The sequence below is a fragment of the Helianthus annuus genome, chromosome 8 (assembly GCF_002127325.2).
Source record: "Helianthus annuus cultivar XRQ/B chromosome 8, HanXRQr2.0-SUNRISE, whole genome shotgun sequence".
Lineage (NCBI taxonomy): Eukaryota > Viridiplantae > Streptophyta > Magnoliopsida > Asterales > Asteraceae > Helianthus > Helianthus annuus.
The window spans coordinates 3,882,271-3,901,353 of NC_035440.2; the positions used below are offsets into that span (position 1 = coordinate 3,882,271).

A 19,083-nucleotide genomic window follows, 5' to 3' on the forward strand; every position below is an offset into this window, starting at 1 on the left:
TTTCTCGATGCAAGGGATAAGAATAGAAACCTTATTGTCCTCCATTCTCCCAATCACATTGTTGCTATTGACATCCCCATCATATTTATTTAGAGGCGGATCCAGCCCACATTTGTGGGTTTCCAGGAACCCAGTGTGTTTGAAAAAAAAAACTGAAAAAATAGTGAGAACTTTGTAAAATTTAGAAAAAAATAGTGAGAATTAAAGAGAATTTATCAAAAGAAACCCGTTAAAAGAAAAATTATGGATCCGCCACTGTATTTATTGCCTAGTTCCCACTAGTTTACCATTAAAAGAAATATATGAATGGAGGTAGGTCAACAATAAAATTCAACGTTCCACATTGGTTCCTATTTTCTCAATCTATTTGCGTTTTCTTATTTTCTTATCTAGAAAAGGAAGTTTCATACTACCTTCAACATTGGTTCCTTCAAGAAAAGTCATAGTGGCAATTTCATATTATCTTCAACTAAGGGTATCAAAATACAAAAAACAATCAATAAATGTCATTTACTAAGACCATCCGTAGTGGGGCGTTATTTAAAAAAAAAATTGAAAAAAACGCCCGGAAACGCCCCCACCACCATTACATGGGGCGTTATTTAAAAAAAATCAAAAATTGTAGTTAGGCGTTTTAATAACAACGCTGAAATGAAAAGGGTTTGACCAATGGGAGTGTTTGCTTTTTCTTTTGCATTAGTCCAAGGGTTTGACCAGCCAATCACCAAGTGTTTGCTTTTTCTTTTTCTTTTTCTTTTTTTTTTGTTAATAATTGGAAGGGACATTATTAGGCATTTTCCTACTACGCCACTTTTGCAATAACGTCCCATGCTGACTAGGATGACACGTGTCGGATAATGCCCCATGGTGGGGGCATTATTTTTCTTAACCACTACGGATGGTCTAATTAGGATGGTACCAAGCTGTTTATATCATTTTCAGAGCAGCTATGTGAAGATGGATGCAATAATGTTGGAAAGCCAAGTGAGACTAAAAAAGCTATAAAAATCATACACATTGTGAGGCATCGACTAAAACTGACTAATACTAGTTGATGCTGTAAACAAAATATTAGATATCAAATTGTAAAGAGACTGAGTGGTATATCTACTATCCATTGAGATAAATGATAAAGTTTTACAAAACGTGTAGATATCAAATTTTCACTAAGACACTACCTTTTCTCTTATGAATAGTAAATTTTATTCACGTATCAAAATCTCATTTGAGAATCAAACTTTCTTTTGATTGAATGGTTGGTCTATTTTGGCGATTTTCTGGATGCAAGGGATAAGAATAAAAACCTTATTGTCCTCCATTGTCCCAATCACATTGTTGCTATTGACATCCCCATCATATTTATTGCCTAGTTCCCACTAGTTTACCATTAAAAGAAATATATGAATGGAGGTAGGTCAACAAATAAAATTCAATGTTCCACATTAGTTCCTATTTCTCAATCTATTCGCGTTTTCTTATTTTCTTATCTAGAAAAGGAAATTTCATACTTTTTTTTTTTGAAAAGAGAACTTCATTAAAAACACACCTCTGACCCAAACGGGCAAAAGGCCAAACAACACAAACACCCCCGACCCAATCGGGCAAAGGGAAAAAATTACAACATATACATAGGGTATTTACACCAATCACCCCAACTGATATAATTACATGATGATCTATTTTTAAACCAAGCGAACCCTCTTGATTTTATCTCCCTAACAATCTCCTGCGGACTTCGACTGATTTGCTTGAACACCAACTCGTTCCTCCCTTTCCATAAACACCAACACGAAGGCTATCAACATTGGTTCCTTCAAGAAAAGTCATAGTGACTATTTCATATTATCTTTAACTAAGGCTATCAAAATACAAAAAAAAAAAAAAAAAAACAATAAATGTCATTTACTAGTTAGGAAGGTACCAAGGTGTTTATATCATTTTCAGAACAGCTATGTGAAGATGGATGCAATAATGTTAGAAAGCCAAGTCAGACTAAAAAAGCTATAAAAATCATCCACATTGTGGGGCATCAACTAAAACTGACTAATACTTGTTGATGCTGTAAACAAAATATTAGAAAAATCATGCAAAATGTGGGGCATCAACTGATATTGACTAATATTTGTTGATGCTACAAACAAAATATTTGAAAATCTTGACAAAAGGGTTTTGACGCCGCTTGTTGTGCATTACCTGTCATTTTTTTTAGAGTAAATTACAAGTTTTGTCCTTTATGTTTACATCAAATTGCAGGTGTTGTCCTTTTTTCCAAAAGTTTACAGGCGGTATTCTTAATCTTCCAAAATCTTGCACGTTATGTCCTTTAGGCCAAAACCAGTTAGATTTTTTGGTTAAATCTGATCATGTGTAAGGCACATGAGAGCATTGTTGTCATTTCATATTCATAGGGGTTATTTTGTAAAAAATTATTATTGAAGGGCTATTTGTAAAAAACAAAAAAATAGAAATAAAAAGTCCTTCTTTCTCTATCTCAGAGTATTCACATCCAATCCATCAAATTATACATACATTCCACTAAAAACAACTCCTATATCAATATATTTTCACTAAAAACAAATAGTTTTTCTCTCTCCTTTTCAATTAAATAATATTATCATTACATTTTTCTCTCTCCTTCATTCACAACCACTTTCAATATATATTAAAAAAATTATAGTGGATGAACAGTGCCCCCTCAAATATACAGATGAACAGTAACATTTTCTCTCTCCTCCACTCACAACCACTTTTTATACCCTTTATAATATAAAAACTCTCCCTCACATATTTTGATGGATAGAATGTGAATGCTCTCAGTCTCTCATGTGAACGAACCTACCTGCATCTCTCTCTCATATGAACCAACCTCCATCTCTCTTCTCTCTCTAAGATATCAAGCTTTCTGAAGAGGGTTCCGGCGAGGTTAAACGAAGAAGACAATGTATCCATTGTTGTGGTGATGATGAGTGACAACGTATCCAATCAAATTAGGGTTCCGGCGAGGCCAAACGAAGAAGACGACGGAGATTTACCCCAGTTCTAGCGATTGAGGGTTCTTTGGGGTCAAGGAAGCTACGTTCATGAATGCTTGTGCAATCTAGGGTTCCGGTGAACTTGTGCGAACTTCCGAGCACCAACTGTGATGATCGGACAGTTGCGGCGGTGATGGTGGGTGCACTGGTGATTTGGGTTATGGTGGTGATTTGGGTCAGATCACCAACTTGCAACAAAGGTTTTTAGCTCAACACCTCAAACAAGTCTGATGGTTCGTTTTCGTTTAATTACTGTTTAAATTTTCATGATTTTATTGTGAAATGTGGTAGTTTTATGGTTTTATTGTTGTGTGACTGTATTTTATGGCTTGTTTTTTTTTTTTTTTGGATTTTAATTGTTTAGGCTTTGTTATTACTGTTGAAAATTATAAGATTTTAATCTACTTAATTACTGATGCTACAAATCTTAAAGAACTTGTATTAATAGTCCTTAAACATAAATTATTTTACAGATTAAATTTACCGTCAAATTGAGGTCGCCGGAGAAGACAGTGGGGTCGAGAGAGGTCATATTTTTTCTTTTTATAAATCTTTTTATTTTTTTATAAACTAGGCCCTAAACATAAATTATTTTACAGAATAACCCCTGATGAGATGAAATGACAAGACTAACCTCATGTGCCTTGCACATGACCAGATTTAACCAAAAAAATCTAACTGGATTTGACCTAAAGGACATAACATGCAAGATTTTGGAAGGTTAAGGACACCGCCTGTAAACTTTTGGAAAAAAGGACAGCGTCTGCAATTTGATGTAAACATAAAGGACAAAACTTGTAATTTACTTTTTTTTTTATTTGTAATTGGTTGTTTTGGCAAAAAATACATATGACTGATGTTGACTTTGTTGATGACACAAAACAAAGATTTGAAATCTGGTGATAACAGGATTGAATTAACGAGCTAAATCGAACACCTATCGACGAATCAAAACTCTTAAATTAGAAGAAAAACGATACTAAACAAGCGGTATGCATTTCTCACATGAAAAGCAAACCTCCCGATGTTATTGGGCCTTTAGTATATACAAGTGGCCGAGTGGGCTGTAAGTCCCCTGGATTGTGTAACACCACGTAAAAACGTGTCCAGTTATATAAAGACACGTGTCCCGAACTTTAAACAAGTATATTCTCGTGAAGGACTTAAAAGGTCAACATGCCAAACTTGAGCCTCTGATTGACACTTTGTGGGAGATTTGTCTTTAATCGAAAGATTAATTGAATACGAGAAGCCATTTCGTGTATACATATGAAAAATAAGGCTACGGGAATTAAACGTGTCAACATGTTAAGCTTACCTCTGAATGACCATTTTGAATCAATTCCCGAAAGCTTTATAAAATTATATTAACACGTTGATAAATGGCTATAATGGAGGTTAAACCTCGGCTGCAAATAATAGTTTATAAACTCAATTCAAGAAATTGAAATTCATGCAAAGAGCCGACAAAACTTCATGTTTGGACAATTTTCTTAAAGCAAGGGAACACAAGTGCATGGCATTATTATTGGGCATTCAGAACTGGTCATTTGGACTAATGTACTGAATTAAGGGTCAAGATTCGGACATTGAAATGCATGACGAAGTGTATGAAAGTTGTAAAAATTTTGTCCTCTGGTCATCGGTTACGGACCGTATAGCCCTAGGCTTACGGTCCGCAAGGACGTATCTGGGCAATGCGAACCAGGTTCGGTTACAGACCGTAAGCGTTTAGACATACGGTCCGTAAGAAATGGTTACGGACCGCAAGAGGATTCCTTTACGGTCCGTAAGAGCGTCGCTGGGCAGAAATTTTGGACGGGTGTGAGTTAAGCTGTTAACCGACTTAAACATGTAAAATTCAATACTATGGATGATTGAACGGTAAAAATAAACCACTAGGACACCTGGGGTGATCCTAGGGCCTTCCATAACAGCTGGGAATGATCCAAGAGTTCATGAAATAGTATAAATAGGTCTTGAAGTTGAGTTTCAAAAACTCACATTTTGCAACAATCAAAATAACTGATCTCTGGAGCTCACAAGGACTTGGAAAAGACTATCAAGTGTAGAAAAGATAGCTTGGACTTTTAGTAAGCCTCTAATTACTCCTCTAAGTTGTTTAATTAGTATAATTGCTTAAAAGTCAAACTTAGTATGTAATTAGTTTGACTTTCGTTTAATTTACATGTGGCTTAACCACTGATCAAATTGAAAGTGGTTATGAAACCACATTAGTATAGGTGATTAACCCCTGGAAGGGTGTCTCCTAATTATCTCGTTTGACTGGTTAATTGTCGGGTCAAAGTAGTTTGACAAAAAGTCAAACTGGACAGAATTGACTAAATTGATTAAAATTAATAAACTAGAGGTTCTAAATTATAATATAACATTCTAATGACTTGGTAATGATTATATAAACATATTTTATCAGTCCTAATCCGACAATTAATCATCTAAGGGCAGGTTATAACCGAAAGTCGTAAAAGCTTGACTTTTGCTATGACTTTCAGTTCTGACCCATTCAAGCTTATTTCTTTCATGTTTAAAGCTTCCATTAGGACCATCATACATTGTAGTGTAACTCTCTGAAGTTATATTGCATGGTGCCTAATCGTTTGTCATTTATGCTCTTGATCGTAATTATGCTAATTAATGCCTAAAACGCCCTTTTTGCATAAAACCGAGATTTTTAGCAATGTGAATGAACTAAAACCTTTGCTACTGATATTTAGACATGTCCCGAAAATTTGACATCAGTTTGAGGTCTAGAATGGGAGTTATGCTCAATAACGTAATTAAGAGACTTCTTAGTAATTAGAAAGCGTAATTAGCATAAGGCCCATCTAAACCCGATTTTTGTTACCAAACTTTTTACCTACTGATGTTAAATAATATTTTGGGATTTTTAAAGATTTTTATTTATTTTTAAGCTGAACTTAACATAGGATTATAGCCTAATTTCGGTAATTACCGATTTTACCATTTTCATGCATAAAATGAGTTTTACATAACTTTTTGAAGCCAAACTTTTTGCTACTGATCCTAAATGATAAATGTATTATTTTTGAACTTAATAAACTGACCAAAATATCAGATTTCCTATTTGTACCATATTAGTCCTTTAAATCGCATATTTAGCGTTTTTAGCACCTAGTATGGGTCAAAACTATATTTATCATATAAAACTCATAACTTACTGATGTTTAAGCTAAGTTACATAATATTACAGTAAGCTAATGTTTTAAACTCAGAAACTTATTTTAACCCTTAAAAAGCCTATGTAAAATTACCGAAATGCCCCTACGATGCATAATTGGTTACAAAAGGTATATTTTCCATATATTAAGAATTCTACTGATATAACTCAATAAAATACATGTTTTTACTAATCTAATCAGACCTGGAACTCAGTTTTATAAATAAATTCTTTTATGAGCATCAAAATTACCAAAATGCCCTTATGGGACTTATTTTGGTTTAAATTGCTTTTTGGGCATAAATGTTGATATACTACTGATATATTCACATATTATGAGCATAATAATGATTAAGACCTGTTTATAGTTTGTCCGGTTACCCGTTACTCATTTACGCGTTCGGATCGGTTTACGTGACTAGTTTACGTAAAATAGCCGAAACGGGCTTAACCTAGTCATTAAAACCTTATTTTTCCATAATGTATTTAGTTTATCCATATTATACAAGTATCCAAGCTTGTAGGGTCTAAATCACATTCTATCCCGGTTTCCGTTTAATCTACTGGTTAGGTCCGTAAGGTTTCTTTCTAGCTAGTCGGTCTAAGTTCTTGACTTAAGAAAAGACCCATTAGCATCCTAATAGATAATTAAACCTTCTATACAGATTTATAGCTTCCAGTAAAAAGTATCTTTCAAGAACCTTAGGAATTTACTGCTACATCAGGTAAATACTTTTAACTTATTTTCCCTATACGGGCTTGGGATACGGTATATTAATACCGCTTGGTCGGGTATGGGATTATTATGTCGGATTGTGATTTAATAAATCCGCATAACCCGTTTTAATCTGTATTGTTTGATAACATAAACATTTGGGGGTTAACGACCGTGTCCTGGATATCCTTGGCTCATTTAAGTTATTAATGGCCACGACCATGCACGGGGTGCAGGCCTGCACCCGACAGATGCAAATGCTAAATATTAATTTACCCACAAGTTGGGGATAACTCCTTTGTGGGTTCTATAAGTGGTGAGTCAGTTAATCATGTCCGGCTTAAAAAAAACCGGCCCCATATGTATGACAAGCATGTAAAACTGTATACAAGATTTTAATAAGATTGTCCCAAGTTATAAAAGATTTGTGCCTTGTGCATCTAAACCAATTTTCTTAAATGTTTTCAAAACGAGTCTGTTAAATTGTATTTACCAGTGTATACTGACGTATTTTCCTAAAGATTGATTTGACAGGTACTTATCGAAATAGGCTGGAGCTATGTAGAGGATCTTGCAAATCCCGTAGATACTCTGAGTCTGTAGTTTTTGTTTCTTTGTACTTTATGATCCGCCTGTGGATCTTATTACATAACAGTCTGTATTTTCTTGTATTCGAACATCGATAGACAGTATGGTTTGTAATAGTTTATTTACCCAGCCTTCCGCTGTACTATATTATTGTGTGTGTTGACAATGATGATATCAACTACGTCACGATACTCCCCACCGGGCCCACCGGTAATACGTGGAATATTGGGGTGTGACAGGTTGGTATCAGAGCCAACATTGAGCGAATTAAACACTAACCTTTTGTGTTTAATCTCAATGACACAATAAGCACATTCCTTAGACTCTCGAGTCTAGGCAAATGACCTTGGATGCATCTTTATCTTTCCTTTACTTTTATTCTGTTTTATTTTATTTTGTTTGCTTGTTTCAACAGGAAGCATACCATCATGCCTCCAAGACTAAGAGGACGTGGCAAGGGTCCCATGCGTGGAGGACCGTCATCTGCTGGGCCATCGCACAGACGCACTCCATCGGCGTCTTTTTCCACCTCCGACTCCCGCGATATGTGGGGTCAACCTTTCGAGCCGGCAAGACACTCAGTCTCGCTTAGCTCTTCGCCATCTTTTCATCTGTCTTTCGGACCATTTGCTCCAAATGAGCCCGAACACTCTCACCATTCGGACCAATCTCACCATTCACATGAATCATACCCACCGCATAACTCTTTGCAATCTCATTCATTTCATCATTCCGAATCCCCCTACTCCCCAAGACAATTCAACCCAGCTGACTACGTTAACGACTTTCTCGGCTACAACCCGTTGGTCCCTGAGGACCATTTCTCTCAGGAAATGGAGATGGATGACGACCCCGACCCGGAGATGCAAACAGGAACCCCGGGCCACCCTATCAGCATATCTAGTGGGTCTCCATTTCAGGGATCTCCTTATCGTGGACCCGACTCCTTCCAAGAGAGGATGGCTACCTATGACTGGTTCTTTACCCCATCTTATCATAGCTCTCCGGCTCAACCACCTTTAGATGATCCTCAACTTCAAGCTGTCTCACCACCACCACTCCCGGTAGAGGAGCCACCGCAACCACCTCCCGAGCCTCCGAGGCGAAGGAGGAACGCTCGCATGTCCGTTAGAGGAGGACCCCGTTTTAGTTCTCCTCGAGGGTCGAGTTCCTATCCCCCTATTCCAGAGGACCCTCAAATGGGTGGGCCCTCGAATGCGGCACCGGAGGCTGATCCTCCACAAGCTTCTTATGCACCACCTATGCCGCCTGTGGGATTTGATAACCCAATTCCGACATACCCATGTTCTTCCGGGTATAATCCTTATGGAGACCCGTCGGGATATCCATTGGGCTACGGAACTCATGACCCATATCTTACGGCTGCGCAGTATCACCACCTTTATCCTTCTACTTACCCTCCTATGCCTCCAACTGACTACCCAATTCAGGGTTATCAATATCCTCCATATCAACCACCTCCATCCCAGCAACTACAACAACAGCAACAAACTCAGGAAATTTTAGAGAGGTTGGATAAGGTTGAGCATAAGACCAAGAAGAACAAGGAGAGGCATACTAGTTTCATGAAAGGCCTCGCCAACCTTATCAAGGGGAAGAAAAAGTAGAGGGATTGTTTTATTTTCTTGTTTGTTGTAATCATGTCCCTGTGTGGACATTTGTTTGATTTCTGTATCAAGTCCCTGCGTGGACTTATTTTCATTTCGGTTTGCCCCTGCGCGGGTAGTGTGTTTTTTTCTAAGTCCCGTTTAGGGCGTTTGTATTTGCTTTCATCCTAATGAAGTTTTAGCTTTGGTTTTAAATATGTGTAATTTATTACACCCTGTTATTTCCTTTCAATTTATAATTGATCTGCCAAAGAAACTCTTAGAGGTATAACCTAGCCAAAGTATTAATTAGCTATGATGGTACAACCTTTTTAAGAAAATAAATCTCTGTTAACATCTGAAAACATTTTAACATTCCTAGCTGTGCGGTACGAAAAATCACACAAGCTTCCAAGAAGTACTTGGACCTTTCCAAGTCACATAAAGCCAAAATGATCAATATGAATCCTGGCTAGAAAATATCAGTGTGATGAATATACCAAGACATCCATTTGAGATGGATGCTTTAAGCAAAGGTGTAAAATGACAATGAAAGTGCGATTTATAAACTTCTTATCAAAAAGGCAATGAACTTGGTTCAGACCTTAAAAGATCACTGATTTTTGAGATCATTAATTAGAATCTCAACTCGTTCTTGTGACAAGCTTTTAAGCTATTTTAATGTCCTTTTGAAACGAGTTTAATGATAGATAAAATGTCTTCTATGACATTGACAGTGGTGGAAATTTCTATCTTTCCCCTGTCTAGTAATGTGTAGAATAACGCATTATGTAAACATTTAGTTATATTATGAAAAGGTCTAAATGGTTTAATAATACCGTGACCAATGAATCATCAATGTGATGAACTTATATGTAATTTAAATTACTATTATTGTCTATATTATAGCATTCAGAAATGGCTGGCTCCGATGAAGTAAACAGTCATCCAGCACCGGGCAATACCAGAATTAATATTACCGGTGCAGAATTACAAGCTATGATCACCGCTGCAGTCTCTCAAGCGGTTGATGCTAAGTTTAAAGAGCCGAGTATCGTTCGGTCACAAACTCACTCTAAAGCTCATTCTAAATCTCACACTCATAAGAAGAGTGAGTCAGTGCATTCGTCCAACCAGGGTAGTATACCCAAAAGACAGATAGATCTTGAGCCGACCCCTAGGTACACCAAGGGTTGTACCTACAAGTATTTTGTTTCCTGTAAACCGAGGGATTTTACAGGAGAGAAAGGGGCGATAGATTGTATGAAATGGCTAGATGAGATGGAGACGGTGATAGACATTAGAGGCTGCGCTAAGGAAGATGTAGTTATGTTCGTCTCCCAATCTTTTAAGGGCGATGCCCTTACGTGGTGGAAGGCACTTGTACAGTCCACAGGGAAAGTTCATTTGTATAACCTTTCTTGGGGAGAAGTTTGTCGATTTGGTCAAGGACACTTATTGTCCTCAACACGAAGTAGAGCGTGTGGAGACTGATTTTCTCACTCTCGTAATGAAGGATCTAGATTGCAGATCTTATGTGACAAGTTTCAATTCCATGTCCAGATTGGTACCATATTTAGTCACCCCTGAGCCGAAGCGCATCGCGCGTTTTATTGGTGGTTTGGCCCCTGATATTAAGGGAAATGTGAAGGCTTCTAAGCCAACCACCTATAGGTCTGTTGTGGATCTATCACTATCCCTCACATTGAATGTTGTGAGGAGCAGGGCGAAGAAAAATTCTGAAGAAGGGAAGAGGAAGAGAGAGGATGATCAGTCCTCTCACTCGAATAAGAAAGGAAAAGGGAACTCTGGTTCCAAGAAGGGGCAGACTGATGACAAGCCCAGATGCAAGACTTGCCACAAGAGACACTTTGGCAAGTGCAATCGGGAACCACGGGCCAAACCATGTGGGATTTGCAAGAAGAAAGGGCACAAGTCAGTTGAGTGCCGAAACATCAAGGATGCAACCTGTTATGGTTGCAATGAAAAGGGGCATATTAAGACCAATTGCCCCAAGAATGCGAAGAAGCCTGAAGAGGCTAAGAAGAACAATGCCCGAGTGTTCCAGATGCAGGCAAGGGAAGCGGTGACTGATGATAACGTCATAACAGGTACCTTCCTCATCAATAATATTTATGCTAGAGTCTTATTTGATTCCGGTGCTGATAAGTCCTTTGTAGATCATAAGTTTTGTAAGCTTTTGAATTTGCCCATTAAGACTCTAGACATAAAATATGAGGTAGAACTTGCTGATGGTACCTTAGAATCTGCTTCAACTCTTCTTGATGGATGTTCAATATCCATTAAGAACCATTCTATTCCGCTGTCCTTTCTGCCAATGAAATTGGCTGGTTTTGATATAGTTTTAGGCATGGATTGGTTGTCGCATAACCAAGCCCAAATTGCTTGTGATAAAAAGCTTATCATTATCAAAACCCCCTCCGGTGAATCAGTCACTATCCAAGGAGACACACAGTACGGATTGCCCAGCAATGTGTCTATTCTTAAAGTATCCCAGTGCTTGAAGGGTGGATGTGTCATTTACATGGCACAAGTGACTGTTAATGAACCAAAGCCGAAGATCGAAGATATTCCAATCATTTCAGAATATCCAGATGTCTTTCCTGACGAGTTACCTGGATTACCTCCTGAGAGGCAAGTAGAATTCAGGATCGACGTTCTCCCCGGATCTGCGCCTATTGCACGAGCTCCATATCGTTTAGCGCCTACTGAAATGAAAGAGTTCAGAACTCAATTGGATGAGTTATTGGAAAAAGGTTTCATTCAACCCAGCTCTTCGCCTTGGGGAGCTCCAATTTTATTTGTGAAGAAGAAGGACGGATCTATGCGTTTATGCATTGATTACCGTGAACTGAATAAAGTAACGATCAAGAATCGTTATCCTTTACCCAGGATCGATGACTTGTTCGACCAACTCCAAGGAGCGAGTTACTTCTCAAAGATAGATTTGAGATCTGGGTATCATCAACTTAAGGTTCGAACCGAAGATGTTCCGAAGACAGCATTCAGAACGAGGTATGGACACTTCGAGTTCCTAGTGATGCCTTTTGGGCTCACTAATGCACCTGCAGCATTCATGGATCTTATGAATAGAGTCTGCAAACCATACTTAGATAAGTTTGTCATTGTCTTTATAGACGCCATACTTATATACTCTCGTAGCCATACGGAGCATGAGAAACACCTTCGGTGTATTTTAGGACTACTTCGACAGGAGAAGTTGTATGCCAAATTCTCTAAGTGTGAATTTTGGCTTCGCAAGGTCCAGTTTCTTGGACATGTGGTCAGTGAACACGGTATTCAAGTAGATCCTGCCAAAGTAGAGGCTGTAATGAATTGGGAAGCACCTAAGACACCTACAGAAATTCGCAGCTTTCTGGGTTTAGCAGGATATTATAGGAGATTCATTGAGAACTTCTCAAGAATAGCTGCACCATTGACTTCCTTGACCCGTAAGAATGTGAAATTTATCTGGGGTCCCAAGCAGCAGGAATCCTTCGAGACCTTAAAGCAAAGATTGAGCAACGCTCCGGTTTTGTCACTACCGGAAGGAATTGAAGACTTTGTTGTTTACTGCGATGCTTCACACACCGGCATGGGGTGTGTACTTATGCAACGGGGCAATGTGATTGCCTATGCATCACGACAGCTAAAAGTGCATGAAAAGAACTACACCACTCATGATTTGGAATTGGGTGCTGTAGTATTCGCACTAAAGCTGTGGAGACATTACTTGTATGGAACGAAATGTGTAATCTACTCGGACCACAAAAGTCTCCAACATCTGTTTAATCAAAAAGAACTCAATATGAGACAACGTCGTTGGATGGAAACGTTAAATGATTATGATTGCGAGATTCGCTACCATCCCGGTAAGGCGAATGTGGTCGCAGATGCTTTAAGCCGGAAGGAAAGAGTTAAGCCAATTAGGATCAATGCAAAGAGCATTGAATTGAAGAATGATTTGAATGAAAGACTGTTAGCTGCACAAAAAGATGCCATGTTGGAAGATAATCTTTTAAATGAAAAGTTAGGTGTAACTGCTGAACAATTGACACCTGGAAAAGATGGAATTCTTAGGATGAATGGCAGAATTTGGGTTCCTATTCAAGGAGGACTACGGGATGTAATCCTTCAGGAAGCCCACAATTCTAAGTATTCGGTTCACCCAGGAGGTGACAAGATGTATCAAGATTTAAGGGCCAATTATTGGTGGATAGGTTTAAAGAAATCCATTGCCACCCATGTAGCTAAGTGCCTGACATGTGCTCAGATTAAAGCCGAACATCAGAAGCCATCAGGACTTCTACAACAGCCGGAACTTCCCACTTGGAAATGGGAAATGGTAACCATGGACTTTATAACCAAGTTACCCAAAACAAAGCACGGAAATGACACTATATGGGTTATTGTTGATAGACTGACAAAGTCAGCTCATTTCCTGCCCATTAAAGAGACTCATAGCTCCGATAAGTTAGCCCAGTTGTATGTCGATAAGATTGTAGCTCTTCATGGAGTACCGGTGGCAATTATCTCTGATAGAGATACTAGATACACCTCTCACTTTTGGAGAAGTTTTCAACAATCATTGGGCTCACGTCTGAATTTTAGCACTGCTTACCATCCTCAGACCGATGGTCAAAGTGAGCGTACTATTCAGACCTTAGAAGACATGCTTCGTGCATGTGTTATGGATTTGGGTGGTAGTTGGGACGACCACTGGCCTTTGATTGAGTTCTCCTATAACAATAGTTATCATACCAGCATTCAGGCTGCGCCTTTTGAGGCACTGTATGGTAGAAGATGCAGAACACCTGTCTGTTGGGCCGAAGTAGGAGAAGCTCAGATATCAGGACCTGATATAGTCCTTGAGACAACGGAAAAGATTATTCAAATTCGAGATCGCCTAAAAGCTGCCAGGGATAGGCAGAAAAGCTATGCTAATTTGAGGCGAAAGCATCTAAAGTTTGAAGTAGGCGATAAAGTGCTATTAAAAGTATCACCCTGGAAAGGTGTGATGCGTTTTGGTAAAAAGGGGAAGCTGAGCCCCAGATATATCGGACCATTCGAGATCCTCGAATGTGTTGGCAGTGTAGCATATAGGCTAAGACTGCCAGAGGAGCTGAGTGGAATTCATGATGTATTCCACGTTTGTAATCTCAAGAAATGTTTAGCCGACGAGTCTTTAGCAATGTCTCATAAAGACATACAAGTTGATAAAAGCTTGAGATTCATTGAGAAGCCGATAGCAATTGAGGATCGGCAAGTCAAGAAGCTCCGAAGAAAGTATGTACCTATAGTAAAGGTTAAATGGGACGCTCGTAGAGGTCCCGAATATACATGGGAAGTGGAATCCACTATGAAACAGAAATACCCTCACTTATTCCAGTAAATCTCGGGGTCGAGATTTCTTTTAAGGGGGTGAGGATGTAACACCACGTAAAAACGTGTCCAGTTATATAAAGACATGTGTCCGAACTTTAAACAAGTATATTCTCGTGAAGGACTTAAAAGGTCAACATGCCAAACTTGAGCCTCTGATTGACACTTTGTGGGAGATTTGTCTTTAATCGAAAGATTAATTGAATACGAGAAGCCATTTCGTGTATACATATGAAAAATAAGGCTACGGGAATTAAACGTGTCAACATGTTAAGCTTACCTCTGAATGACCATTTTGAATAAATTCTCGAAAGCTTTATAAAATTATATTAACACGTTGATAAATGGCTATTATGGAGGTTAAACCTCGGCTGCAAATAATAGTTTATAAACTCAATTCAAGAAATTGAAATTCATGCAAAGAGCCGACAAAACTTCATGTTTGGACAATTTTCTTAAAGCAAGGGAACACAAGTGCATGGCATTATTATTGGGCATTCAGAACTGGTCATTTGGACTAATGTACTGAATTAAGGGTCAAGATTCGGACATTGAAATGCATGACGAAGTGTATGAAAGTTGTAAAAATTTTGTCCTCTGGTCATCGGTTACGGACCGTATAGCCCTAGGCTTACGGTCCGCAAGGACGTATCTGGGCGATGCGCACCAGGTTCGGTTACGGACCGTAAGCGTTTAGACATACGGTCCGTTAGAAATGGTTACGGACCGCAAGAGGATTCCTTTACGGTCCGTAAGAGCATCGCTGGGCAGAAATTTTGGACAGGTGTGAGTTAAGCTGTTAACCGACTTAAACATGTAAAATTCAATACTATGGATGATTGAACGGTAAAAATAAACCACTAGGACACCTAGGGTGATCCTAGGGCCTTCCATAACAGCTAGGAATGATCCAAGAGTTCATGAAATAGTATAAATAGGTCTTGAAGTTGAGTTTCAAAAACTCACATTTTGCAACAATCAAAATAACTGATCTCTGGAGCTCACAAGGACTTGGAGAAGACTATCAAGTGTAGAAAAGATAGCTTGGACTTTTAGTAAGCCTCTAATTACTCCTCTAAGTTATTTAATTAGTATAATTGCTTAAAAGTCAAACTTAGTATGTAATTAGTTTGACTTTCATTTAATTTACATGTGGCTTAACCACTGATCAAATTGAAAGTGGTTATGAAACCACATTAGTATTGGTGATTAACCCCTGGAAGGGTGTCTCCTAATTATCTCGTTTGACTGGTTAATTGTCGGGTCAAAGTAGTTTGACAAAAAGTCAAACTGGACAGAATTGACTAAATTGATTAAAATTAATAAACCAGAGGTTCTAAATTATAATATAACATTCTAATGACTTGGTAATGATTATATAAACATATTTTATCAGTCCTAATCCGACAATTAATCATCTAAGGGCAGGTTATAACGAAAGTCGTAAAAGCTTTACTTTTGCTATGACTTTCAGTTCTGACCCATTCAAGCTTATTTCTTTCATGTTTAAAGCTTCCATTGGGACCATCATACATTGTAGTGTAACTCTCTGAAGTTATATTGCATGGTGCCTAATCGTTTGTCATTTATGCTCTTGATCGTAATTATGCTCATTAAGGCCTAAAACGCCCTTTTTGCATAAAACAGAGATTTTTAGCAATGTGAATGAACTAAAACCTTTGCTACTGATATTTAGACATGTCCCGAAAATTTGACATCAGTTTGAGGTCTAGAATGGGAGTTATGCTCAATAACGTAATTAAGGGACTTCTTAGTAATTAGAAAGCGTAATTAGCATAAGGCCCATCTAAACCCGATTTTTGTTACCAAACTTTTTACCTACTGATGTTAAATAATATTTTGGGATTTTTAAAGATTTTTATTTATTTTTAAGCTGAACTTAACATAGGATTATAGCCTAATTTCGGTAATTACCGATTTTACCCTTTTCATGCATAAAATGAGTTTTACATAACTTTTTGAAGCCAAACTTTTTTCTACTGATCCTAAATGATAAATGTATTATTTTTGAACTTAATAAACTGACCAAAATATCAGATTTCCTATTTGTACCATATTAGTCCTTTAAATCGCATATTTAGCGTTTTTAGCACCTAGTATGGGTCAAAACTATATTTATCATATAAAACTCATAACTTACTGATGTTTAAGCTAAGTTACATAATATTACAGTAAGCTAATGTTTTAAACTCAGAAACTTATTTTTAACCCTTAAAAAGCCTATGTAAAATTACCAAAATGCCCCTACGATGCATCATTGGTTACAAAAGGTATATTTTCCATATATTAAGAATTCTACTGATATAACTCAATAAATACATGTTTTTACTAATCTAATCAGACCTGGAACTCAGTTTTATAAATAAATTCTTTTATGAGCATCAAAATTACCAAAATGCCCTTATGGGACTTATTTTGGTTTAAATTGCTTTTTGGGCATAAATGTTGATATACTACTGATATATTGACATATTATGAGCATAATAATGATTAAGACCTGTTTATAGTTTGTCCGGTTACCCGTTACGCATTTACGCGTTCGGATCGGTTTACGTGACTAGTTTACGTAAAATAGCCGAAACGGGCTTAACCTAGTCATTAAAACCTCATTTTTCCAGAATGTATTTAGTTTACCCATATTATACAAGTATCCAAGCTTGTCGGGTCTAAATCACATTCTATCCCGGTTTCCGTTTAATCTACCGGTTAGGTCCGTAAGGTTTCTTTCTAGCTAGTCGGTCTAAGTCCTTGACTTAAGAAAAGACCCATTAGCATCCTAATAGATAATTAAACCTTCTATACAGATTTATAGCTTCCAGTAAAAAGTATCTTTCAAGAACCTTAGGAATTTACTGCTACATCAGGTAAATACTTTTAACTTATTTTCCCTATACGGGCTTGGGATACGGTATATTAATACCGCTTGGTCGGGTATGGGATTATTATGTCGGATTGTGATTTAATAAATCCGCACAACCCGTTTTAATCTGTATTGTTTGATAACATAAACATTTGGAGGTTAACGACCGTGTCCTGGATATCCTTGGCTCATTTAAGTTATTAATGGCCACGACCATGCACGGGGTGCAGGCATGCACCCGACAGATGCAAATGCTAAATATTAATTTACCCACAAGTTGGGGATAACTCCTTTGTGGGTTCTATAAGTGGTGAGTCAGTTAATCATGTCCGGCTTAAAAAAAACCGGCCCCACATGTATGACAAGCATGTAAAACTGTATACAAGATTTTAATAAGATTGTCCCAAGTTATAAAAGATTTGTGCCTTGTGCATCTAAACCATTTTTCTTAAATGTTTTCAAAACGAGTCTGTTAAATTGTATTTACCAGTGTATACTGACGTATTTTCCTAAAGATTGATTTGACAGGTACTTATCGAAATAGGCTGGAGCTATAGGGTATTGTAGAGGATCTTGCAAATCCCGTAGATACTCTGAGTCTGTAGTTTTTGTTTCTTTGTACTTTATGATCCGCCTGTGGATCTTCTTACATTCCAGTCTGTATTTTCTTGTATTCGAACATCGACAGACAGTATGGTTTGTAATAGTTTATTTACCCAGCCTTCCGCTGTGCTATATTATTGTGTGTGTTGACAATGATGATATCAACTACGTCACGATACTCCCCACCGGGCCCACCGGTAATACGTGGAATATTGGGGTGTGACAGATTGCTTCTTGGGCCCAAAAGAAAGGCTAAAGCTATATTCATAGATAGGGAGGGGTGTTCAAAACTGTTCGGATATCCAATTTTCGGATACATGGTTTCACTATTCGAATACGTATCCGAAATTTCGGATTCGGATATCCAATCGATAGTGAATCGTATATCTGAATATCCAATTATTTTGTTTATTCTAAAGCAGATATATTCGGATAGTGGAGGGTTCAAATGAGAAGAATTCTTTTGTAAGAAAAAAAGAAGAAGTTTCAACTAATAAGAATGGTTCATTTTACTTCATTTAATATTTTCATTTAATTTTGATATAAGGGTATATTGGTAAACTTACATAAATCATTAATTTGTATTCTTCCCATTTAATAACTAACTAAGTTAAATTTGTAACTCCTTTTCAAAATATATACTTTTTCCAAATTAAAAAAAAACAAATTAATTTAAAGTGTAGAATAAATTAGTAGTTGTGTACCATAAATTATGAGTTGTGTATGATATTTTTCGAGGTGTGTAGGATAAATTTCGACTGTGTAAAATAAAATTTTACAATGTGTAGGGTATATGTAGGAAAATTTTGATATGTGTAGGTTTTGTAGATTATATGTAGGATAATTAATGATTAGTTGACTAATTAATTAAAGAGAGAAAAATTAATGATATGAGTTATAATGAAATAGTATTTTACTAATATGTCTTTTCTTCTTTTTCTTCTCACATTAAATTTCTTCTTAAATGAACCTTCCCCCCTATTCGGATATGGAAATACAAGTTTTCAGTTATTTTTGGATATTTTTAGGATCTTTCGGATATTTCTGAAAATTCT

At 37.3% G+C, this 19,083-nt stretch overlaps 1 protein-coding gene across 1 annotated transcript; it reads left to right on the forward strand.

Annotated features, from left to right (window-relative positions):
• Positions 1-7,962: 7,962 nt before the first annotated feature.
• Positions 7,963-9,162, forward strand: LOC110869428 (leucine-rich repeat extensin-like protein 5). The gene has a single exon (XM_022118682.1). The coding sequence runs from the start codon at positions 7,963-7,965 to the stop codon at positions 9,160-9,162; it is 1,200 nt and encodes a 399-aa protein (XP_021974374.1).
• Positions 9,163-19,083: the final 9,921 nt, after the last annotated feature.

Excerpts from the sequence above, each read along its gene's own strand:
- LOC110869428 (XM_022118682.1), top strand. The coding sequence starts at position 7,963 with ATGCCTCCAAGACTAAGAGGACGTGGCAAGGGTCCCATGCGTGGAGGA.